The following is a 20,564-nucleotide window of genomic DNA, read 5'->3' as shown; positions in this document are numbered from 1 at the left end:
GGATGGTCTCGATCTCCTGACCTCGTGATCCGCCCGTCTCGGCCTCCCAAAGTGCTGGGATTACAGGCTTGAGCCACCGCGCCCGGCCGAGCTTTTTTTAAAATATGGGTTATTTTGATCTTCACTGTATTTGACATTAGAACTGAAAATTTTTATTTTAAAATGATTAGTATTTTTTATGAAAAATAACTTTTCAAAAGAACTAAAGAGTGGCATCATTTTATGTTTTTGTACATCCGTTTAATATCTGACTTAAGAGAAAACAGCTTAATTACCATTTGCTTCAGCATTCAGTCTTTTTTTATTGTTGTTTTGAGACAGATTCTCACTCTGTTGCCCAGGCTAGAGTACAGTGGCACAGTTTCTGCTCACTGCAACCTCTGTCTCCCAGGTTCAAGCAGTTCTTCTGCTTCAGTCTCTACAGTAGCTGGGATTATAGGCATGTGCCACCATACCCGGCTAATTTTTGTGTTTTTAATAGAGATAGAGTTTTGCCATGTTGGCCAGGCTGGTCAGGCTGAACTCCTGACCTCAGGTGATCCGCCTGCCTTGGCCTCCCAAAGTGCTGAGATTAGAGGCGTGAGCTACCGCGCCTAGCCACATTCAGTCTTTTGCAGTGTATTGTTTTGCTTAAAATTTATGAAGGGCCTGATGGAGTATCTTATGCCTGTAATCCCTGCCCTTTGGCAGGCCGAGGCAGGTGGATCGCTTGAGCTCAGCAGTTCAAGACCATCCCGGGTGACAGAGTGAGACTGTGTCACGAAGAAATTAACCAGGCGCTGAGGCACACTCCTGTAGTCCCAGCCACTTGGGAGGCTGAGGTGGAAGCCCGAACTCAGGAGGTCAGTGCTGCAGTGAGCTATATTCATGCCACTGCATTCCATCCTAGGTGACAGAACGAAATCCTGTCTCAAAATAATAAGTGTATGAAGAAAACCGAGCCTCACATAAAAAGAATATTTTTAAAGTCCTTTTAGATAATTGTGTGTATTCTCTTTTTGATACCACACAATATGAAAACTCTACATAAGTTGTAGTTACCTAAAGGTAGGTTGTAATATTTAATGTAGGTCTGAAACCATGTTAATTAACTTGGGTCTTGTATATATAGTTTTGTAACATGCATTTACCATTTGTAAATATTGGTTCCCTGAATCATATCTTCCGAATGTTGACTGTTGACATGTTTTATTGAATACTGTCATTAAATCATGCTCATTAATATAAACCCCATCTCATCAGAAAAATTACTTAGGCCTTGGAAAACTATTAAGTTCGCAGTAGTAGATGTGAATTTTCCAGAATTCTAAATTTCCACTTGAAATCGTAACATTTATCATTGGTAATAAATGCTGTCAGTTTTCCTTGAAGTGACAAGCTCACCTTGTTCAGTTTTGAAAATCTTTATCAAATACCTAAGTCTGAGTTAGCCGTATTTGTTCTTTTAAAAAGTAGTATTCTCTGGGAGGTGGAACTTGCAGTGAGCCGAGATCGTGCTGCTGTACTCCAGCCTGGGCGACAGAGCGAGACTGTCTCAAAAAAAAAAATGGTGTTCTGTGAAAAAGGAGCTTGGAGCGTGTTTAGCTCACAACTCGGATACACAAATGCTTTTCCTTCAGAAAACCATTGAACTTCAATTGTAGCCATATTATGTATATCTTCCATTTTATCACAGATATTGGAAAGACATGTACTTGAGAGTTAACACAGTAATTTTTGCTTTATCAAGGACATTATTAAGTGAAACCATTTGCCTGTTTTGTTTGTTTCTGCTCGTATGTTGTGAGGAATACAATGACTAATATATGTTAATTCCTTCATTGGTACAAAGGTGCCATCAGTTTTAACCACCTTTGCTTTCCTTTGCTTTTGCAATTAGTACAAATGTCAACACAGTGAAAAGAGCAAATAAATAGTGTTGCTATTATTATGAAAATAATTTCTACCTCACGGACTCCGAAAAAGGTCTCAGGAAACCCAAGTCCTTGAACCACACTGTGAGGATCTGTTTTTTCTTGTCATATAGAATCTAACTCTTACACCAGTTTTTCATACGTGACTCTGTGATGATTACTCCTTAATCTGATGGTATCGAGCTCAGGCTATTTTCTTTTCTTTTTTTCTTTTTTTTGAGACGGTGTTTTACTCTGTTGCCTAGACTGGAATGTTGTGGTATGATCATGGCTCAATGCACCTTTGAGCTCCTGGGCTCAAGTGATCCTCTCACCTCAGCCACCCAAGTAACTGGGACTATATAGGTGTATGCCATCATGTGTGGCTAAATGTTACATTTTCTTAGAGATAAGGTCTCACTATATTGTCCAGGATGGTCACAAACTCTTGAACTCAAGTGATCCTCTTACTTTGGCCTCCCGAAGTGTTGAGATTACAGGCATGAGCCACCATGTCTGGCCTAGAGCTATTTTCTATGCTACCAGAAGTTTCCTTTTTCTCCTCTTTAACAATTTTTCAGTTGTTAAATGAATACAGCATTAATCATTTATTGCTTTCCTATCCTTCTGTTGTACTCATTTTGTTAATCAGATTTTGTTTCCAAAAAGAGATAATGCTATTGACACTGGATTTTGATTAATAGATTTAAGTTTTTAGAGTCAGTATAGGAAAGCTGTAAGGCATTTGTATATTACTACTTTTTGGATTTTGGTTTTAAAACTCCTCGTTTACTTTTGGGAATTGCATTTTTTTTTTTATTGGCTGCTTGAATAACTTAACATCCTTTCACTTTCCTGGATAGATTTATCCAGAACCTGTTTCAGTCCTCATATTAATAATTCAATATACAGATTACATCCTTGCTACCTGTGTCTGGTTTCTGAACTGAGGTTGTGAGGGATATTATGTTTTTCTAATAAATTTGAGACCTGGAGATCATATAACAAGTAGTAAGAGCTTGGACAGTGAGAGTTAACTTTTCTCCAAACAGTGGCATCAAAGAATTTATCTACCTGGATTAAGGTTCTGATAATAGTTGATAATGGTAGTATCTCATATAGCAAGGATATGTGTATGCATTCACGGTTTCTTACAGAGAATCTTCTCTGAGAAATGTCTTTGATCCACCAACTTGAAGTTCCTGGATTGACCCAATTTGGCTGTTTCCTAGTGTACCTTCAGAAGGGTGGGTTGTTGGAGCAATCTAGAGGTTATCTTGTGGTTTGTTTGCAGAGAGCTCGAGGGCACCATATTATACAAAGCAGCCACTTTTTCTTAATTTTTGTGTAGGTGACAGTGACCCCCCCAGACTGGAGGTTCCTGGGAGGTAAAGGACCTGTTGTTCTACTCTCTGCATGAAAAAGACTGCCTAAAGTTATCACAAACATTTACACAATTGGATACCTTAAGGTTATGTTATGGAATTTTACCTTAATGTTTCTGCTTATTGCAGAAAACAAAGTAACAAAGGTAGAAATAAAAGAATATGAAAGATGCTCAATCCCAGAAATAAATATTAGTTCCATAATGTGCATTTTCACATTCTTGATGTTAGGTAATTTTATGGTTTTCAATTTTAGAATTTAGCAAAACTTCCTTGAGAAAGCACTTAAAAATTAAATTTGTTGTTTAATCAACTCATTTTCCTCAGGTGATCCCTCCTTTTAAATATACATGGTTTGATTATCAGAATAATAGCAACATATTTATTCTTAATTAATTTCATAATTAACATACTCATCATTTATTGTATACCTAGAGGCATCAGTGAGAATATGATCCTGACATTATTGAAAGTGGAGGCCTGGCCGGGCGCGGTGGCTCAAGCCTGTAATCCCAGCACTTTGGGAGGCTGAGACGGGCGGATCACGAGGTCAGGAGATCGAGACCATCCTGGCTAACACGGTGAAACCCCGTGTCTACTAAAAAAATACAAAAAACTAGCCGGGCGACGTGGCGGGGGCCTGTAGTCCCAGCTACTCGGGAGGCTGAGGCAGGAGAATGGCGTTAACCCAGGAGGCAGAGCTTGCATCACTCCAGCCTGGGTGACAGAGCGAGACTCTGTCTCAACCAAAAAAAAAAAAAAAAAGTGGAAGCCAGAAGTAATATGAATATAAACCATATAGTTCATTCATAAATTCAGGATGTATAATTGGTAATCAAGTTAAATATTTTTTTATGGGCCAGATGTGGTGGCTCACGCCTGTATCCCAGCACTTTGGGAGGCCAAGGCAAGTGGATCAGTTGAGGTCAGGAGTTTGAGACCAGCCTGGCCAGCATGGTGAAACACTGTCTCTACTAAAAATACAAAAATTAGCTGGGCGTGGTGGTGCGCACTTGTAATCCCAGCTATTGCACAACAGAATGAGACTGTCTCAAAAGAAAAAAAAGGTTTTCCTCCCACTCCTTTGATTGGAGTGTTGGGCCTTCTAAAGCAAGGAGCTTCTCTGGCAATGTGACAGTTTTAATGCTTGTAGGGATGGAATAAATTACAACTCTAACTTAAAATATTATCATGACAAAGTATTAACAAGCCGTTGGAGCTTAACATAATGTGTCTTGAGCTTCTAGTCCCATGTCAGAACCTAGAATACATATTTCTCAACAATTGAGAAGGGTCTTATTAGGTGTTTAGAACACAAATGAAATGGTATTAGTAACACAGTTTTAGGTTAACCTGACACAGTTAAAGATTATTCTATGTAAAGCTGCTGGGCTTGTAAATACAATTTCTTGAGAGAAGAACAAGAAATTGAGTTGATAAGTTATCAAGAACAGGATTGATTGAAATATTATACCTCATTGGTGTTATCTTTATAAATTTTTTATGCAGCCATTGCCAAAATCTAAAAAAACTTCTAGCAAAGGCAGTAAAAAGGAACGGAACAGTTCTGGAATGGCAAGGAAAGCTAAGCGAACCAAATGTCCTGAAATTCTGTCAGATGAATCTAGTAGTGATGAAGATGAAAAGAAAAACAAGGAAGAGTCTTCAGATGATGAAGATAAAGAAAGTGAAGAGGAGGTAAAATGCTTTACTATATTTTTAAATCATTTCTTTCCATGGGGAGAGTTAAATATTTCTGCTATATGTTAAGTACAGCCAGAAAAACACTTCCTTACTGGTTGTTTTTAATTCTGAAGATGCAGAAATAATTAAGTATGAACCCATTTCTTCTCCTTAAAGAGCTTTTTGTTTCGTTACCATGTCAGAGTATGAGAGTCAGAAAAGAGTGAGGTTGGGATGAACTGGATTTGAAGTGGGCCTTGAGCTGGACCTTGAAGACTAGAGTAGATAAATAGGAAGGGAAGCAGAAGTGGTGCATATCCTGAATGGGACCACATAGGAGCAGATTCTTTGAGGATTTTTTTCATAATATATTGATATTTTGTAATTGACTTGAATCATTTTATGGAAAAAACAAGGGACTTAAGGGCCTTTTCTTTCCCCCTCAACCTTTTGGGGAGTACGTAATGAAAATAAATAGCATTTGAAGTTTATGTAATGAGTGGATAAGTTTTGTATTACCTGTCATTTTCTTTTATTTGGGAATATTTGTAAAAGTTGAGACTACTTAGTTTCCAAAATGAAACTTCATGAAGAAGAGAACTGCTGAAGCAATTAAATAAGAGGGTTAACCTCTTCAGTCAAGTAGATCATGGAGAGTGGGTACAGGAGATGGGTTTCTATAATTGTTAATGATGTTTTGGTAGACTGTATTTTAACTTTGCTTTGGTGTTTTCCTGCAAAGGTCAGAACTTGCTCTATAGATTGAGTAATCAACCTTGCCTGATTTAGGGACATGGATAATGTCACTTGACATTTTGGGCCGGATGATTCTTAGTTGTGGGTGATACTCCCAAGCCCCCCTTGTGACAACCAAAAATGTTCTTCAGACATTGTCAAATGTCCCTGGGGCGAGATAAGGAGGGAATCGTCTCCACTGAATTAGAAGAAATAAAGATATAGTGAACTCTGTTATTATACGATATGTGTGTGTGTTTAGTATGTATGTTTGTCTTGAATTATTTACAATTCATGCTTGTTTTAACGTCAAATTTTACAAAGACTTCTGTAAAGCTAAGTATGAAATACTTTATCATTCAAGAAAGATGGTTACAAATCTAACAGGTGCTTCATAAATAATATATATTTGGCACGAAGGAAAATAAGTGATCTAAGCACCAAGGTCTTTATGGATTGGAGGGAGGAAAACTGTGTGTGTGTGTGTGTGTGTGTGTAAAATAGGGAAACATTTTAAACTAATAGTATCTTCAGGAAATATTTGGTGTCTACTATGTGCCATTCCGTTTCCTAAACTCTCTTTATGGGCAGAATTAAAGCACGAAATGTTGTCATAGAATATAAGTGTGTAATTTTTTCATAGAGACATTACCATGGGCTCTGGAAACTGAGTTCAAATCCGACTTCTATATTGGATTATTACTGTATGACTATAAGCAGGTTACTTAAACTCTGTACCTCAGTTTCCCATCTGTAAAATGAGGAGTGATAATAGTATTAGCCTCGTAGGGTCATATTAAAGGATTTTATTTAAAATACCTAGAGCGGTGCCTGGTGCATGTAGTATGTATTAGTTGCTGTTATTATTAGAATTAAAATGATGTTTTATGACAAGTAAAACTTCTGAATTGAATCTTCTTGTCATTACTAGGTGCAGGTTAAAAAGTGAGGGTAAGCTGGGCGTGGTGGCTCATGCCTGTAATCCCAGCACTTTGGGAGGCCAAGGCAGGCGGATCACCTGAGGTCGGGAGTTCGAGACCAGCCTGACCAACATGGAGAAACCCCGTCTCTACTAAAAATACAGAATTAGCTGGGCATGGTGGTGCATGCATGTAATCCCAGCTATGGGGGAAGTCTGAGGCAGGAAAATTGCTTGAACCTGGGAGGCGGAGGTTGTGGTGAGCTGAGATGGCACCATTGTACTCCAGCCTGGGCAACAAGAGTGAAACTCCATCTCAAAAAAAAAGAAAAAAATGAGGGCATTTTATACTCGTTTTTAAAATTTGCTTTCTAAATTATTGTCCCATAGTCGTAAGTAGAGGTAGTTGAACTTGGTGTATGCAGATGATATCTGATTTATACCCATATTGGTTCCAGGATAATAATCACAAGTAGAACCATCTCACTATAAATCAAACCTTTACTTTCTGTAGTGCCCTAATCTGGGATCTGTGGCTAGAAACCCAAGTCAGTTGATGAAAATCCATGGGAGAAGAAAATGTAAAAATGCTTTTACAAACATTAGGTATATGAAATCACACAATATAAAAGCTATCTCGTATTTTATTAGAGGGATTTTTTTTTTCCTAACTTTGCTAGTACTTGACAGATTTTATAAAATGTAAAATAAAATTTGGACTGAGAAATTGTTCCCCCGCCCCCTTTCTTTTTCCTGGTGAATGTCCTCCAACAAGCATAGGTATTAGTATTCTACAGGCCATTTAAATTTAGCATTGTCTTCAACTTTTTATTGCTGATTCAGTTCCTGTGAAAGGCCTTTGAAAGGTAAGTTCTGGCAGGAGGAACAGTATATCTGTGGCAACTTTGTTTTTCCTTATTCCATTTTATGAAGACTGAGTTCTAAATGGCAGCCACCTTAGGAGCTTCATAAGTGGAGCTATTTTTGGTCATTACTATGAAAGGACCTCTTTTCTAAGAAGCCATGAAGAAAAGTTGCAATCAGTCACAAAAGTTTTGGGTTGCCTGTAGATTTATTTATGATAGGAAATTACTGAGTTAATTTTCTGTTTATTTCCTAAAATGGATTTTTCTTTGATAAATAAAATACTCTTATTCATTAAGATCAGCTTCTTGTTCTGATTTTCTTGGAGTAAATAACTGTGAATTTTGGGTAGATTGATTTTACTTTTTTCAGTTTCCTCTGTAAAATGAGGATTTTGAACTGTATAGTCAAATGTACTCTATTCATTGTTGAAGTAAGAAATCTTATGCAAGCAGAGTAAGTTTGTAGTTGTCCTTTGGCTAATTATGTGAGGTTAAATGGTATTTATTTTCCTGCTAGTTTCATATTTAACTTTAGATGTGTAGAAGACTAAGGTGTTTTTAAGTAAATTCATTTTATGTTAAAATGAAGTCACTGAAATCCATATGGTTAATTGAAAAGAGAGTTTTAAAATATTAGCTGATAATTGCTAAAGCACTTGTTTTTGAGGTTTTCTGTACCTGTACCTCTGTTTTTATGATATGCAGTGAGTGATTCACAATAGGTTTGCAATTGTTTTCCTTGTAATTAAATAAAAGCAGGTATTCTTTGTGAGAGTAACTTCAGAAAGAAATTCCTTTTTAAAAGAGCCATTTTGAATTTCCTCATTATCTTGTCTCTTGAACGTTGGCTTTTTAGGGCAGTAAAAGGAGAGCAATTGGTAAGGAAGTGGTGTATGATTTTTTTTTCTGTTGATGAGAATAGGAAAATAAACAGGTTATTTTCTCTAAATTGATTATGAAGATCAGCTGGTTCCTATGTTGGATTAGCTTCTTCAGGGCAGACTGCTAAAATGAATGTATTAGTTCGTTCTCATGCTGTTAATAAAGACATACCCAAGACTGAATAATTTATAAAGGAGTTTAGTTGATTCACAGCTCCACATGGCTGAGGCGGCCTCGCAATCATAGTGGAAGGCGAATGAGGAGCAAAGACACATCTTAGTTGGCAGCAAGCAAGAGGGTGTATGTGTAGGGCAACTCCTCGTTATATAAAACCATCAGATCTGGTGAGACTTTCTCACTGTCATGAGAACAGCATGAGAAAAACCCGCCCCCATGGTTCAGTTACCTCTCACTGGGTCCCTCCCATGACATGTGGGGATTATTACAATTCAAGGTGAGATTTGGGTGGGGACACAGAGCCAGAGCATATCAGCCAGTCAAGTTAAACCACATTTGGTCATGCTATTCACAGTGTTAACCTTGAGGCATAGAGAAATTACTGCAGAGTACAGAAAAAAGAAGGGGGAAACAGTACCTATTGGAGAAAACAATTCTAATAGTCTTTTAGACCCTTTAAAAGCGTATTTTGCTTATTTTTCATCTTACCCTAATACCTCTTCAGTTTTCATTTTCTAGTGTTTTTATAGCACATACGTATTTCTGGAAAGAATGAAACTGTGGAGTTTCACTTTATGAGTATTTAGAATTTATCTGAATGTTGCCATATGTTATCAGGAATGTTTTCTGCTGAAATAATTCTCAACCTTACTAATAATGTTCAAAACAGGAGTTTATGTTTCTTTCATGACAAGAAGCCCACAGACAGGGAATTCCAGGGCCAGTACAGCAGCTCAAGAAAGGTATTGAGGATGTGGGTACCATCCTTTCCTGATCTCTCATCTTTAGTATATGGCAATTAACTTCATGACCACAAGGTGGTGGTTTTATCTTTAGACATTGTATTCATGTTCCAGATAGGGAAGAGCAAAAGGTTTTCTTCTAGTGATGTTTTGACTTTTTTCCCTGAATGGGATGCCTTTTACCGGAGATCTCCATATACATGGCATCACCCAGCACTTTGTCATCTGCCCACCTAACTGCAAGAGAAGCTCTGAGATCTAGGTATCAGCTTTCCTACCTTTATAAGAGGAAGGCAAATCAAAAGTGGGTTGTTGAGTGAGCCATCCTACAATGTTTGCCAAGTCAGAGAAACTCCATTATAATTTTTGGTGAACTGTCCATTTGGACCATTCAGGGGATTATCTGGTAGTGGTAAGGTGAATGTGAAAGTTTTATTAGTCCTTTCACATTGTGTTTTAAAAAACTAAACTATCTCCTCCTCTCACACATTGATCAGAGGAATTGCAAAGTCTGTATAAACCATTTAAACCTTTTGTTGGAAGGCAGACTTGAATAATCATCATACTAAAACCCATTTAAACTTGCTTTCATAATCTTCTGTGAAATATAACTGGACTTGCACATTCTTTCCTCTTGGCGTTCCGAGTTTTCTCAGCCAAGTTGTTGAAAGAATAGTGTATTTTAAGCTAATTTTTATTTTGTTCATCTGTTCACCCAGTACAACCTTTCTGCTGTGAGGACAGAATTCTGGCTCTGTGACAGGCGTCTTTTTTGGAGACCGTCCTTCAAGAGCCCTGCTGCCTATAAATGATAGGTAAGCCTTGCTTTCCCAAGATATTTTTTTGCCTTTCTTCAACAAGTGCTTATGTCATTCCTCTGTACCTTCATGGTTATCAGAGACAGGGAAAATCCCCTTCAAATTTTTGAAACTTCTGTATTACTGATCCTTTAAAAATTTAGGTTATAGTACATTGTACTATCTGAAATTAATGGCAGCTGTTCATTTTTATTTGTTCCCCTTTAGAACATCAGAAATACTTGATGGTCCTGATTAAACCACTCATCATATAGAGAAGAATCTTTAAATCTCATGACAGTTTGGAAGTCAGCTTTGTCTTTATTCTTTTTTTAAAAAACCTAATTTTCCCCCCATTTTGTTAAAAGACTCAGTCTTGTCTCCAGTTAGGTTAAATAACAGATGTTGACCATTATGAGTATTTTCAACATTATTTCCTCATAATGCCATATAATGTTTTTATTATAATCACTAAAGTTTTCAAGATATTTTGAAAGAGACTTAAAATGGGGGTCAGTCCTTTACTTATTTTTGAGACAGAGTCGTATGTCTTACTCTGTTGCCCAGGCTGGGGTACAGTGGTGAGATCGTGGCTCACTGCAGCCTTGAACTCCAGGGCTCAAGTGATCCTGCCACCAGGCCTAGCAATTTTTAAATTTTTTGTAGAGACAGGTTCTTGCTCTGTTGCCCACTGGCTTTTGATTTCTGAGGTAACCACTTTTTGATTGCTCAAGTTAGTGAATTGGGAGTATGCTGAAGTGCTGTTAGGGTTACAGAAGGTATTTTCTAAGCAAATGCTCTTTGATACTTAGCATCATAGGATTTCTAAAGAAGGAAAATCTTCATGCCTGTTGAGGAAAGCCTTTCGGTAGAAGTGGAAGTACTACCAATTCAAGTTGACCTTGGGAATGGAGAGAAAACAACATGTGAACAAAGATAAGGAGCAGGGAAGGCAGGGTGCCTTTGACTAACTTGTGGTTAGAGTTGTGTGCCCAGAAGTAGAGCAATGAGAGGTGAAAGTAGAGTAATGTAGGTTGAACCCATGCTATAGAGAACCCATGAGTCTGGGCATTGTTGTGTGACTAATATGTTTGGTGGTAGATTCATTATTCTCACTCATTCAAAATGATTGTCTTACTCTATACCTGAGCATTTTGCTAAGTGGGAGAAAAAAAAATGAGACACGTCCTCTGTCTTCCAGGAAGTACCACTCATTCAGTAAGCATTTATTATCTCCTACAAGGAAGAAACTATTCAAAGTGTGTATGCCATGTGCTTTCACATCTTGCATCTCATTTGGTCTTGACTCCATAAGAGGTGAGGTATATATCCTCATTTTTGTATTTGAGGATATAATATATAAGGAACTTTTTTAGTGCTTTCTCTTTACAGTAGTCCCCTCTTACCTGAAAGGAATACGTTTCAGGACCCCCAGTGTATGCCTGAAACTTCGGATCATGCCAAGCCTGATTGCTGTCATTTGGGACATGTTTCTGTTCATGTTTTCCACCATCAAATTATGCCTTTCTCGTCGTAACTAAGCACTTATCCTGCACTGTGGCCGTAACTTTCGCAGTTTGAGGTTTGACAGCAGAGCCAGCACAAAGTTCTTTTCCCTTCACAATTTCACATATAGAAGATTTGTTCTTACTGTAGATCTTAGCAACCTCAACATATGATTTTTTTTCTTAAGTTAAGAGCTTTCACCTTTCACTTAAAAGAACCACTGTATGGCTTCTCTTTGGCATGTTTGAATTGCGCATTACTACTCCTGGGCTTTGGGGCCATTATTAAGTCACATGAGGGTACTTGGGCACAAGCACAACGATACTGCAACAATTGATACCACAACCAACATGGCTGCTAGTGACTAATGGGCCAAGATGCTGGGAGCATCTACAGAGTGGATATACTGGACAAAGGGATGATTCACATCCCAGGCAGGAGTGAACAGGGTGACATGAGATTTCATCACACTACTCAGAACAGTATGCAATTTAAAATTTATGAGTTGTTTACTTCTGGAATTTTCCATTTAATATTTTCAGACTATGGTTGACAACAGATAATTGAAACCACATTCAGAAAGAGAAACCATAGATAAAGGGAGACTACCGTATTATTCTTTCTTTCTTTTTTGAGACAGTGTTGCTTTGTTGCCCAGGCTGGAGTGCAGCGGCACGATTGCTACTCACTGCAACCTCCACCTCCCAGGTTCAGGCAATTCTGGTGGCACAGTCACCCTAGAAGCTGGGTCTACAGGTGCATGCCACCACGCCTAACTAATTTTTTGTAGAGACAGGGTTTCACGATGTTGCCAGGTTGGTCTCGAACTCCTAGCCTCAAGTGATCTACCCACCTTGGTCTCCCAAAGTGCTGGGATTACATACAGGGTTGAGCCATCGTGCAAGGCTTAGTATTCTTTCTAAAGCTTCTTGTTTATGTACTTCTATCTTCAGCGTTCTCTCTGGAATTCCTGATTTAGATCAAGATTTGATTTTAAGCAATAGCTTTAAGAAAGTTAATGTGTATAAATCCACTTGTGTTTATCAGAACTTAAAACTAAAAGCTATTAAAAACTTGATAATTGGAGGAATTGACCTGTTGATTGCTTTATCTGGTTCCTGCCTTTTCTGTATATAGCTCCAATAATTCATAATCTAGGAATCAGCAGACTGTATAGCCTGAATGCCAAGTCCAGCCTACCGCCTGTTTTTATACAGCCCTCAAGCTCAGAATGGTTTTTCCATTTTTAAATGATTGTTTAAAAAAATGAAGAATATGCAACAAAGATTATATGTAGCCAGGAAAGCCGAAAATATTTACTATCTGGCACTTTAAAGAAAAGTCTTGGTGACAAATCTAGTCTATAAATGTGCTTTTCATTTTATGTGGTATAGCTAGATGAGTCAGCTCTGGAGCTTCAAAAATATATACAGGTGCTCAGGAATCAGGAAGTTTGGCTGTAACACCCTTGTTCTTAAAGCTTCACAATACCTTCCATAAAATAGGGATAATGAATTGCAGGCCAAGTATTTTGAGAGTATGGATTAATCAAATTGATGGTCTTGTGAAAGATTTAGAGGAGGTAATTGCTAAGCTGGGTTTAGAATCATGAGTGGGATTTTCCTAAGTACAGGGGAGGAATGAGAGTAATGAAGATTTGAAAGTTCATGTAAAATTAAAGTGGACATAGTTTAACTTGCCTTCTCAGCTCTGCCTGTGTTTTTTTCTGTTACCTCCAAATACTGGTTCCCATGTTTACCTTGACAGCCAAAAATTGTCCATTGTGTCCTAATACCAAGGTATGTCCTTTGAGATGCCCCCATTTTCCAGAGACCTATTCCTCCTATACCTAATAACCTTCAGGGCAGCCGAAGTGATGAACACCTGCAGGACTAAAGCACAAGATACAAATTCATTAGTTGTTTTTACTGTTCAGCTTTCATGATTTCTTAACTCAGCATTAATCTAAAAAAGAGACTTTACCAAATTCCTACCTTGATGTTGTCACAGAAGAATTTGCAGCTGGTTGCTAAAGATAAATGAAATCCTGTATAAATGACATGACATATTACTATAGATGTTTGTGGGCCAAGTCATATCTACCATAGTGTAGTGAAATAAGTGTGATATATCATGGCTAGTTAATACAGTTGTTTTTGAGTCTGTCTCACTGTGTTTATAATTTACAGTCTATATATCTGCCCTGCTTTTAAAAAAAAGAAAATTAGTTTTTTAGAGTTAGGGTCTTCTGATTTTGCCCAGGCTGGTCTCAAACCTCTGGCCTCAAGTGATCCTCCCATCTCAGCCTCCTAAAGTGTTGGGATTACAGGATTGAGCCACTGCACCCTGCTTTTTGAAACCACTTAGAAATTTTAAGTTATTAGAGGAAATTATATTTGCATAATGAAAGAATTTCTCATTCTACAAAAGGGAGCACTCAATAATAATATTAAAATAGTGTTTACTATTTGCCAGGTACTACCAAAAATACTTTCATGTGTTAATGTATCTACTCCTCATAAAACCATAGGAACTACTGTTTCTTTTTGTTTTGTAAATGAGGAGACAAGGGCCCAGAGATGTACTGGGGCTGGAATTTGAAACCAGGTGGCTTGCCGCTAGAGCCTGTATTCTTTGAACTATTACATTTTTTCTTTAGTGCTTGTGCAGTATATTTGCAGTCTTTTAGAAATTTTAATAGATGACAGGTTAGTTGTCCATTTAGAAAAACTGTAGAACATTACCCCTTACAGCAAATAGGAAATGTAGAAAGATGTGGTTTTGTTATACAGAAGTAAAATTTTATGGAGATGACTCGTTATTTATTACTGTAAATGTGTATGCTTTGTCAAACTATCACTACTTGCAATTTGCAGGTTTTAAAATGATGCCATGTTGTGTATCCCATCTAAAATTTTAATGGCAGACCTTAAAAGGCTTTGGAAGTGTTTCAGTTATCTAATTCTGATTTTCTAATTTGAATGAAGATTGAGTAATTACTAATAATGCTGTTGTTTCTTTTGCTCAGCCTCTTCAACCCTTTCAGGAACAACTTAGTTTCTTGTACCTACAAAGTCCAGATTTTATTACCCTTTAACTAAAAAATTATATATAATCATGATTATTTTATTCTGTGTATTAAGTGTGCTAAAGAACTTAAGAATTTTTAGGATTCCCTTTCAGAGCCTGATACATAATTCACGTGAACTGGGTGGACACTTAATAAACCTTAAAACTTGGTTTAAGTTGATCATAATAAATCATTGATACTTGTCCCCTAGCCCTACACAATCTAGAACATCTCTCAGAATTAGGAGTAAGTTAAAATAGCCTGTGAATAGCAGAAGTCCACGGGAAATTCATGTACTTACTTTTAGAAGCATGGCAGCCCCTTGACAGCCTAAAAATGTGTTTTTTTTAGTAGCAGTTCAACTACATACTTCCCAGCTAGTGGTATATTATTGAGGTAGTGCAGGGTGATGATAGGCTTGCATAAATAGGTACAGTGATGATATATTAGCAAAAAGAAAGACAAACAGTAAAATCCAGTCAGGTGAGGTGGTATGTGCCTGTAGTCCCAACTACTCAGGAGCCTGAGGTGGGAGGATTGTTTGAGTCCAGCATGGGTAGCATAGCGAGACCATCTCTTTTTTTTTTTTTTTTTTAAAGACACTAAAATCCAATGAATAGCTTGAGGCCACTTTTGGAACAGATTGGTCTGTATACTTTAAAGGACAGGTTCAACACAGTGCTTATGTCTTTAAAAACAGGTTGACTTGGCCGGGCATGGTGGCTCATGGCTGTAATCCCAGCACTTTGGGAGGCCAAGGCGAGTGTGTCGCCTGAGGTCGGGAGTTCCTGACCAGCCTGGCCAACATGGAGAAACCCGATCTCTACTAAAAATACAAAAGTTGCCGGGCATGGTGGCACATGCCTGTAATCCCAGCTACTCAAGAGGCTGAGGCAGGAGAATCACTTGAACTCGGGAGGCAGAGGTTGCGGTGAGCCGAGATCGCCGCCATTGCACTCCAGCCTGGGCAACAAGAGTGAAACTGCATCTCAAAAAACAACAGGTTGACTTAGGATAACACTCAGGAATCAAGAGTGTTAAACATTTGGAGAAACATTCTGTCAAGTGATTTCAGTAGTTTTGGTGTGTAAAGGGGAGAATTTAAGTTATCTTGGAATGTTTAATAGGATACTTTTCCTTTGGGAATATTAATTAAACTAAGAATTAATGCTTTCTAATTTCATAGGCTCCACATGAGACAAAGTATGAACTCTGATTTTGTCTTTTATTTTATTATTTTTTTTGAGACAGTCTGTCTCATGGAGTGCAGTGTCGCGATCTCCACTCACTGCAACCTCCACCTCCAGGATTCAAGTGATTCTCCTGCCTCAGCCTCCTGAGTAGCTGGGACTACAGACGCCCACCACCACACCCAGCTAATTTTGTACTTTTAGTAGAGACAGGGTTTCACCATGTTGGCCAGCATGGTCTCAATCTCTTGATCTCATGATCAGCCCGTCTTGACCTCCCAAAGTACTGGTATTACAGGCATGACCACCACCACGCCCGGCCTGTCATTTTAATCTATCCATATTTATGTATTTTGTTTGTGTCTAGTCACCTGTGGGTTAGTGTTGAAGAATACAAGTTCTGGAGTCACATCTATATTTGAATCTTGGCTGTTTATTAATGTGACTGTAGACAAGGTAACCACACTGAGCCTTAGTTTTCTCATATAGTCATAAGTATTTATTGAGCAACTACTGTATACCAGAGACTATTTTAGGAGTTAGGGAAACATCAGTGAACACAAGATTCTAGGCCAGGTGTGGTGGCTCACGCCTGTAATCCCAGCACTTCGGGAGGCCAAGGCAGGCGGATCACCTGAGGTCAGGAGTTTAAGACCAGCCTGGCCAACATGGTGAAACCCCATCTCTACTAAAAATACAAAAATTAGCCATGTGTGGTGGCAAGTACCTGTAATTCCAGCTACTAGGGAGGCAGAGACAGGAGAATTCGCTTGAACCCGGGAGGGCGCAGGTTGCAGTGAATCAAGATCGTGCCACTGCACTCCAGCCAGGGCGACAGAGCGAGTCTGTGTCTCAAAAAAAAGATTGTAGTTGAGAGAGAGGGAACATAGAGAAGATAATATTATCTATATTTAGGGGTTCCCCCCCAAGATTAACTAGAGTAATGCATATATAGTTTATCCATAGTGCAGAATAAATATGGGCAACTCTTTTGTGTGTGTGATTGTGATTTGTCATGCTTAGACTTCTGTTGGGATAAAAGTTTGTTGTATGTTAATCATCTCCCAAAAACAATTTTTAATTGGTGATACCAAATATATTAATTTTCCTCCAACATTATTAAGGGGGTATAGGGGAAGTAGAGGGATGGGATGGGATAGCATTGAATCTCATCAATATGTGTACTTTTGATTTCCTTTGTAACAGCCACCAAAAAAGACAGCCAAAAGAGAAAAACCTAAACAGAAAGCTACTTCTAAAAGTAAAAAATCTGTGAAAAGTGCCAATGTTAAGAAGGCAGATAGCAGCACCACCAAGAAGAATCAAAACAGTTCCAAAAAAGGTATGTTAGAAATAACATTAATCAGCAACTTTAAAGATACAGCATGTATTAATGTGTTGTACATAGTATTTAAGTGTGTGGGGGAAACAGGTAAACTGCAGAGAACATTGCGAGGAGAAGTAATACAGGTTGAACATCCCTTATCTGAAATGCTTGGGACAGGAAGTGATTCAGATTTTGATATATATATATATGGGGGTGTCTTGGAGATGGGACCCAGTCTAAACATGAAATTCATTCATGTTTCATATTCATCTTACATTGCCTGAAGGTAGGTTAATATTTTAGCTAAATAAATTGTTTATTGCACTGATGCCATTACAGCTCACTGCAGCCTTGAACTGCTGGACTCAAGCGAGTCTCCTACCTTGGCCCCCCAAGAGCAGTTGGATTACAGGCTTGGACCGCTGCCCTTGGCCTGAAACCAAGTTTTGACTGTGACCCGTCAGTGAGGTCGGGTGTGGAATTATCTCCTGGTGGTGTCATGTTGGTGCTCTAAAAAGCTGGATTTTGGAACATTTCAGATTTTGGATTTTTTGATTAGGGATGCCCAACCTGTATACCAGTTTTTTATAGTTTTTGATATTTCAAATTGACATAAAATTTGTATGCATGTTTTATAGGTAACCTATAGAGTAGTGATTTGTAATTTTTTTGATCCAACACCCCTTTGAGAATCTGTTGAAAGCTTAAAATTCATCTCAACCTTTGTTAAATATTAATTTACTATGTAAGAAAAATTATTATTATTGTATTACTTTTAGAAAGTGAGTCTGAGGATAGTTCAGATGATGAACCTTTAATTAAAAAGTTGAAGAAACCCCCTACAGATGAAGAATTAAAGGAAACAATAAAGAAATTACTGGCCAGTGCTAACTTGGAAGAAGTCACAATGAAACAGATTTGCAAAAAGGTAATTAGACAAGTGTTTAGATTATTTTGCTTTTACTAGAAAAATTCTTTCACTTATCTCTTAATTTGAAGCTAAATACTTACATGCATTCCCTTATTGAAGAAATACTTGTTTAACTACTATATGCCAGATCTCCTTACAGGTGCTGGGATACCACTTTAAATAAAATAGTCAAAATTTTTGTCCTAATGGGTTTATTTTTATAAATAACATTAAAAGGAATAAAATTGGAGTGAATAAAATTAAAGTGATACATTCCAAACCACATAGTAAACTTTCTTTTTCTGATCTGGAGGTTGTTTCTATTGATGCATCCTTAGTTTATGTTAGTTTAAAGAAGCAGAATCTCATGAACTGCCTTATTCTGTTGTTAGTGTGATAAATGAGCTGTTATAGATTAAGTTCTTAACTCAGACTTCTGTAGCATTTTTCTAATATTTCTAATACTTCATAGGAAATAAAGTGGCCTAGTCTTGAATGTGATTCCATAGGGATTCTATGGAAATCTTAGAAACTTGTCTGTTGTGGTAAAATAAAATTACAATTTGGAATGTACCGAAAGTGAAATAGTCTATGCTTTTCTAAAGGACATTGATTATTATTTTGTTTATTCATTCACCATTCATTGATTCTCTACTACATTTCAGGCACTGGGCTAAATGTTACAGCTAGAAGCTGGATGTGGTGGCTCATGCCTGTAATCCCAGCACTTTGATAGGCTGAGGCAGGAGGACTGCTTGAGGCCAGGAGTTCAAGACCAGCCTGGGCAGCATAGTGAGATCCCATCTCTACCAAAAAAAAATTTTTTAATGTTACAGGTGGAACCAGAGAAGCCATTACTTGGCTTTTAAGAGGAGCTTACAGTCTAGTGGGATAGAAAGAGATAAGTATTTTAGTAATTAAAATATTGTAAGTGAGGGCCATGTTAGGAGAATATGGAAGGTGCTGCAGCACCACGGAACAAGCACCCTACTTGAAGCTAGGGGAATGTGGAAAAGCATCTTGGAAGAGCTCTTAACTGAATTTCTTAGTGGACCATCACCCATTCCATACAGTTGAGAAACAGTAACACATTAACCAAAATGATAATTGCAAGGAATAGTATTAGTTCAACATGTCTCAAGACTAGGATTAGAAAGAAGTCCTCACAGAAGTTAGGAGAAAATACTAGAGTTTTGCAGATCTTAAAATATGCCATGTTACAGTTTCAGTTTCTTCCTGAAATAAATGAGGAATTGAGAGGCTGTGTAGATTATTGAGAGAGATTTAGCAGGGGCATAACACATATTTTTGTTTTTTAAAAATTATCCTGGAAACATTAAGAACAATGGAATGGCAAAGGATGAGATGAGAGAAGCAGGACACCCAGTTATGTCATCATTAAAATGACAGTGTGAAGTGAGGAGGAAGTCAAAGAGAAACTAGTTCTGTCCATTAGAAGGATTTTTGTGAATACCTTCATGTAATTTTTTTAAAGGGATTATTAACATGGAGAGGTCAGGTGAGAAGGACCTGACCTTTTTTGGAGTCTACAATTAGGAGACGATGACGTGGGGTGGTAAAAGCAAGAGTTAATGAATAGTGAGGAAAATGAACAAAGTGAATCTTCTGTTTCCAGCAGCTGTCTTTGGAAGGAAAATAGGTAAATGGGGGTAGGCGACAAATTATTTTTAATGGGCAGTAGGGGTGGAGGGGAGAAAGCATTTTGGTGGGAAAGGAGAAGTTACAGGAGAGTTGAAGGGTGGTCCTGTGGAGGCAAAAAAAATTCAGTACCATTGATGAATCCAGATAAAACTGGAGGGGAAAGAGCTGTCAGAAAATTGAAGGAATTCATAATAACGGCTTTTTTGGCTGTGACAGGAGTGTGAGACACTTAAGTAAGGAGGTGAAACTGCCATTGGTGTGAATGAAAGGAGAGTCTGACTGGGAGGTTTTGGGGGAGGAGCCTTTGGAGATGAATACCATGAACTGAAAATGGGACCCGCCTCTTCAAAGCTGCTTTCCCACAGCCATCTGTAGTCTAGGCTTAACCATAGAAGAATGAGTAGTTAGACCAATTCAGGATTGGGGTTTTGCAGGGAAAGAACAAGGGACAAACAATTTTTAAAAATTTTTTTTATTATACTTTAAGTTCTAGGGTACATGTCCACAACGTGCATGTTTGTTACATATGTATATATGTGCCGTGTTGGTGTGCTGCACCTATCAACTCGTCATTTACATTAGGTATATCTCCTAATGCTATCCCTCCCCTATCCCCCGACCCCATGACAGACCATGGTGTGTGATGTTCCCCTTCCTGTGTCCAGGTATTCTCATTGATCAATTCCCACCTATGAGTGAGAACATGTGGTGTTTGGTTTTCTGTCCTTGTGATAGTTTGCTCAGAATGATGGTTTCCAGCTTCATCCATGTCCCTACAAAGGACATGAACTCATCCTTTTTTATGGCTGCATAGTATTCC

General features: G+C 38.0%; 1 protein-coding gene across 3 annotated transcripts in view; it reads left to right on the top strand.

Annotated features, from left to right (window-relative positions):
• DEK (DEK proto-oncogene) overlaps positions 1–20,564 on the top strand; it is a 39,992-nt gene that overhangs the window by 10,369 nt on the left and 9,059 nt on the right. For 2 of the 3 annotated variants that reach the window (XM_011962756.1, XM_011962754.1), the window contains exons 6-8: positions 4,787–4,975; positions 17,052–17,187; positions 17,952–18,100. In XM_011962756.1, the coding sequence (XP_011818146.1) occupies positions 4,787–4,975; positions 17,052–17,187; positions 17,952–18,100 (474 nt within the window). Of the gene's footprint in view, positions 1–4,786; positions 4,976–17,051; positions 17,500–17,951; positions 18,101–20,564 lie in introns of those variants that run through there. The other variant, XM_011962753.1, reaches the window with a different exon arrangement.

Source organism: Colobus angolensis, unplaced genomic scaffold (genome assembly GCF_000951035.1).
Source record: "Colobus angolensis palliatus isolate OR3802 unplaced genomic scaffold, Cang.pa_1.0 Scaffold6, whole genome shotgun sequence".
NCBI classification, from domain to species: domain Eukaryota; kingdom Metazoa; phylum Chordata; class Mammalia; order Primates; family Cercopithecidae; genus Colobus; species Colobus angolensis.
Note: the sequence above shows the minus strand (reverse complement) of the source record. Positions and strands in the feature narration are given on the sequence as shown.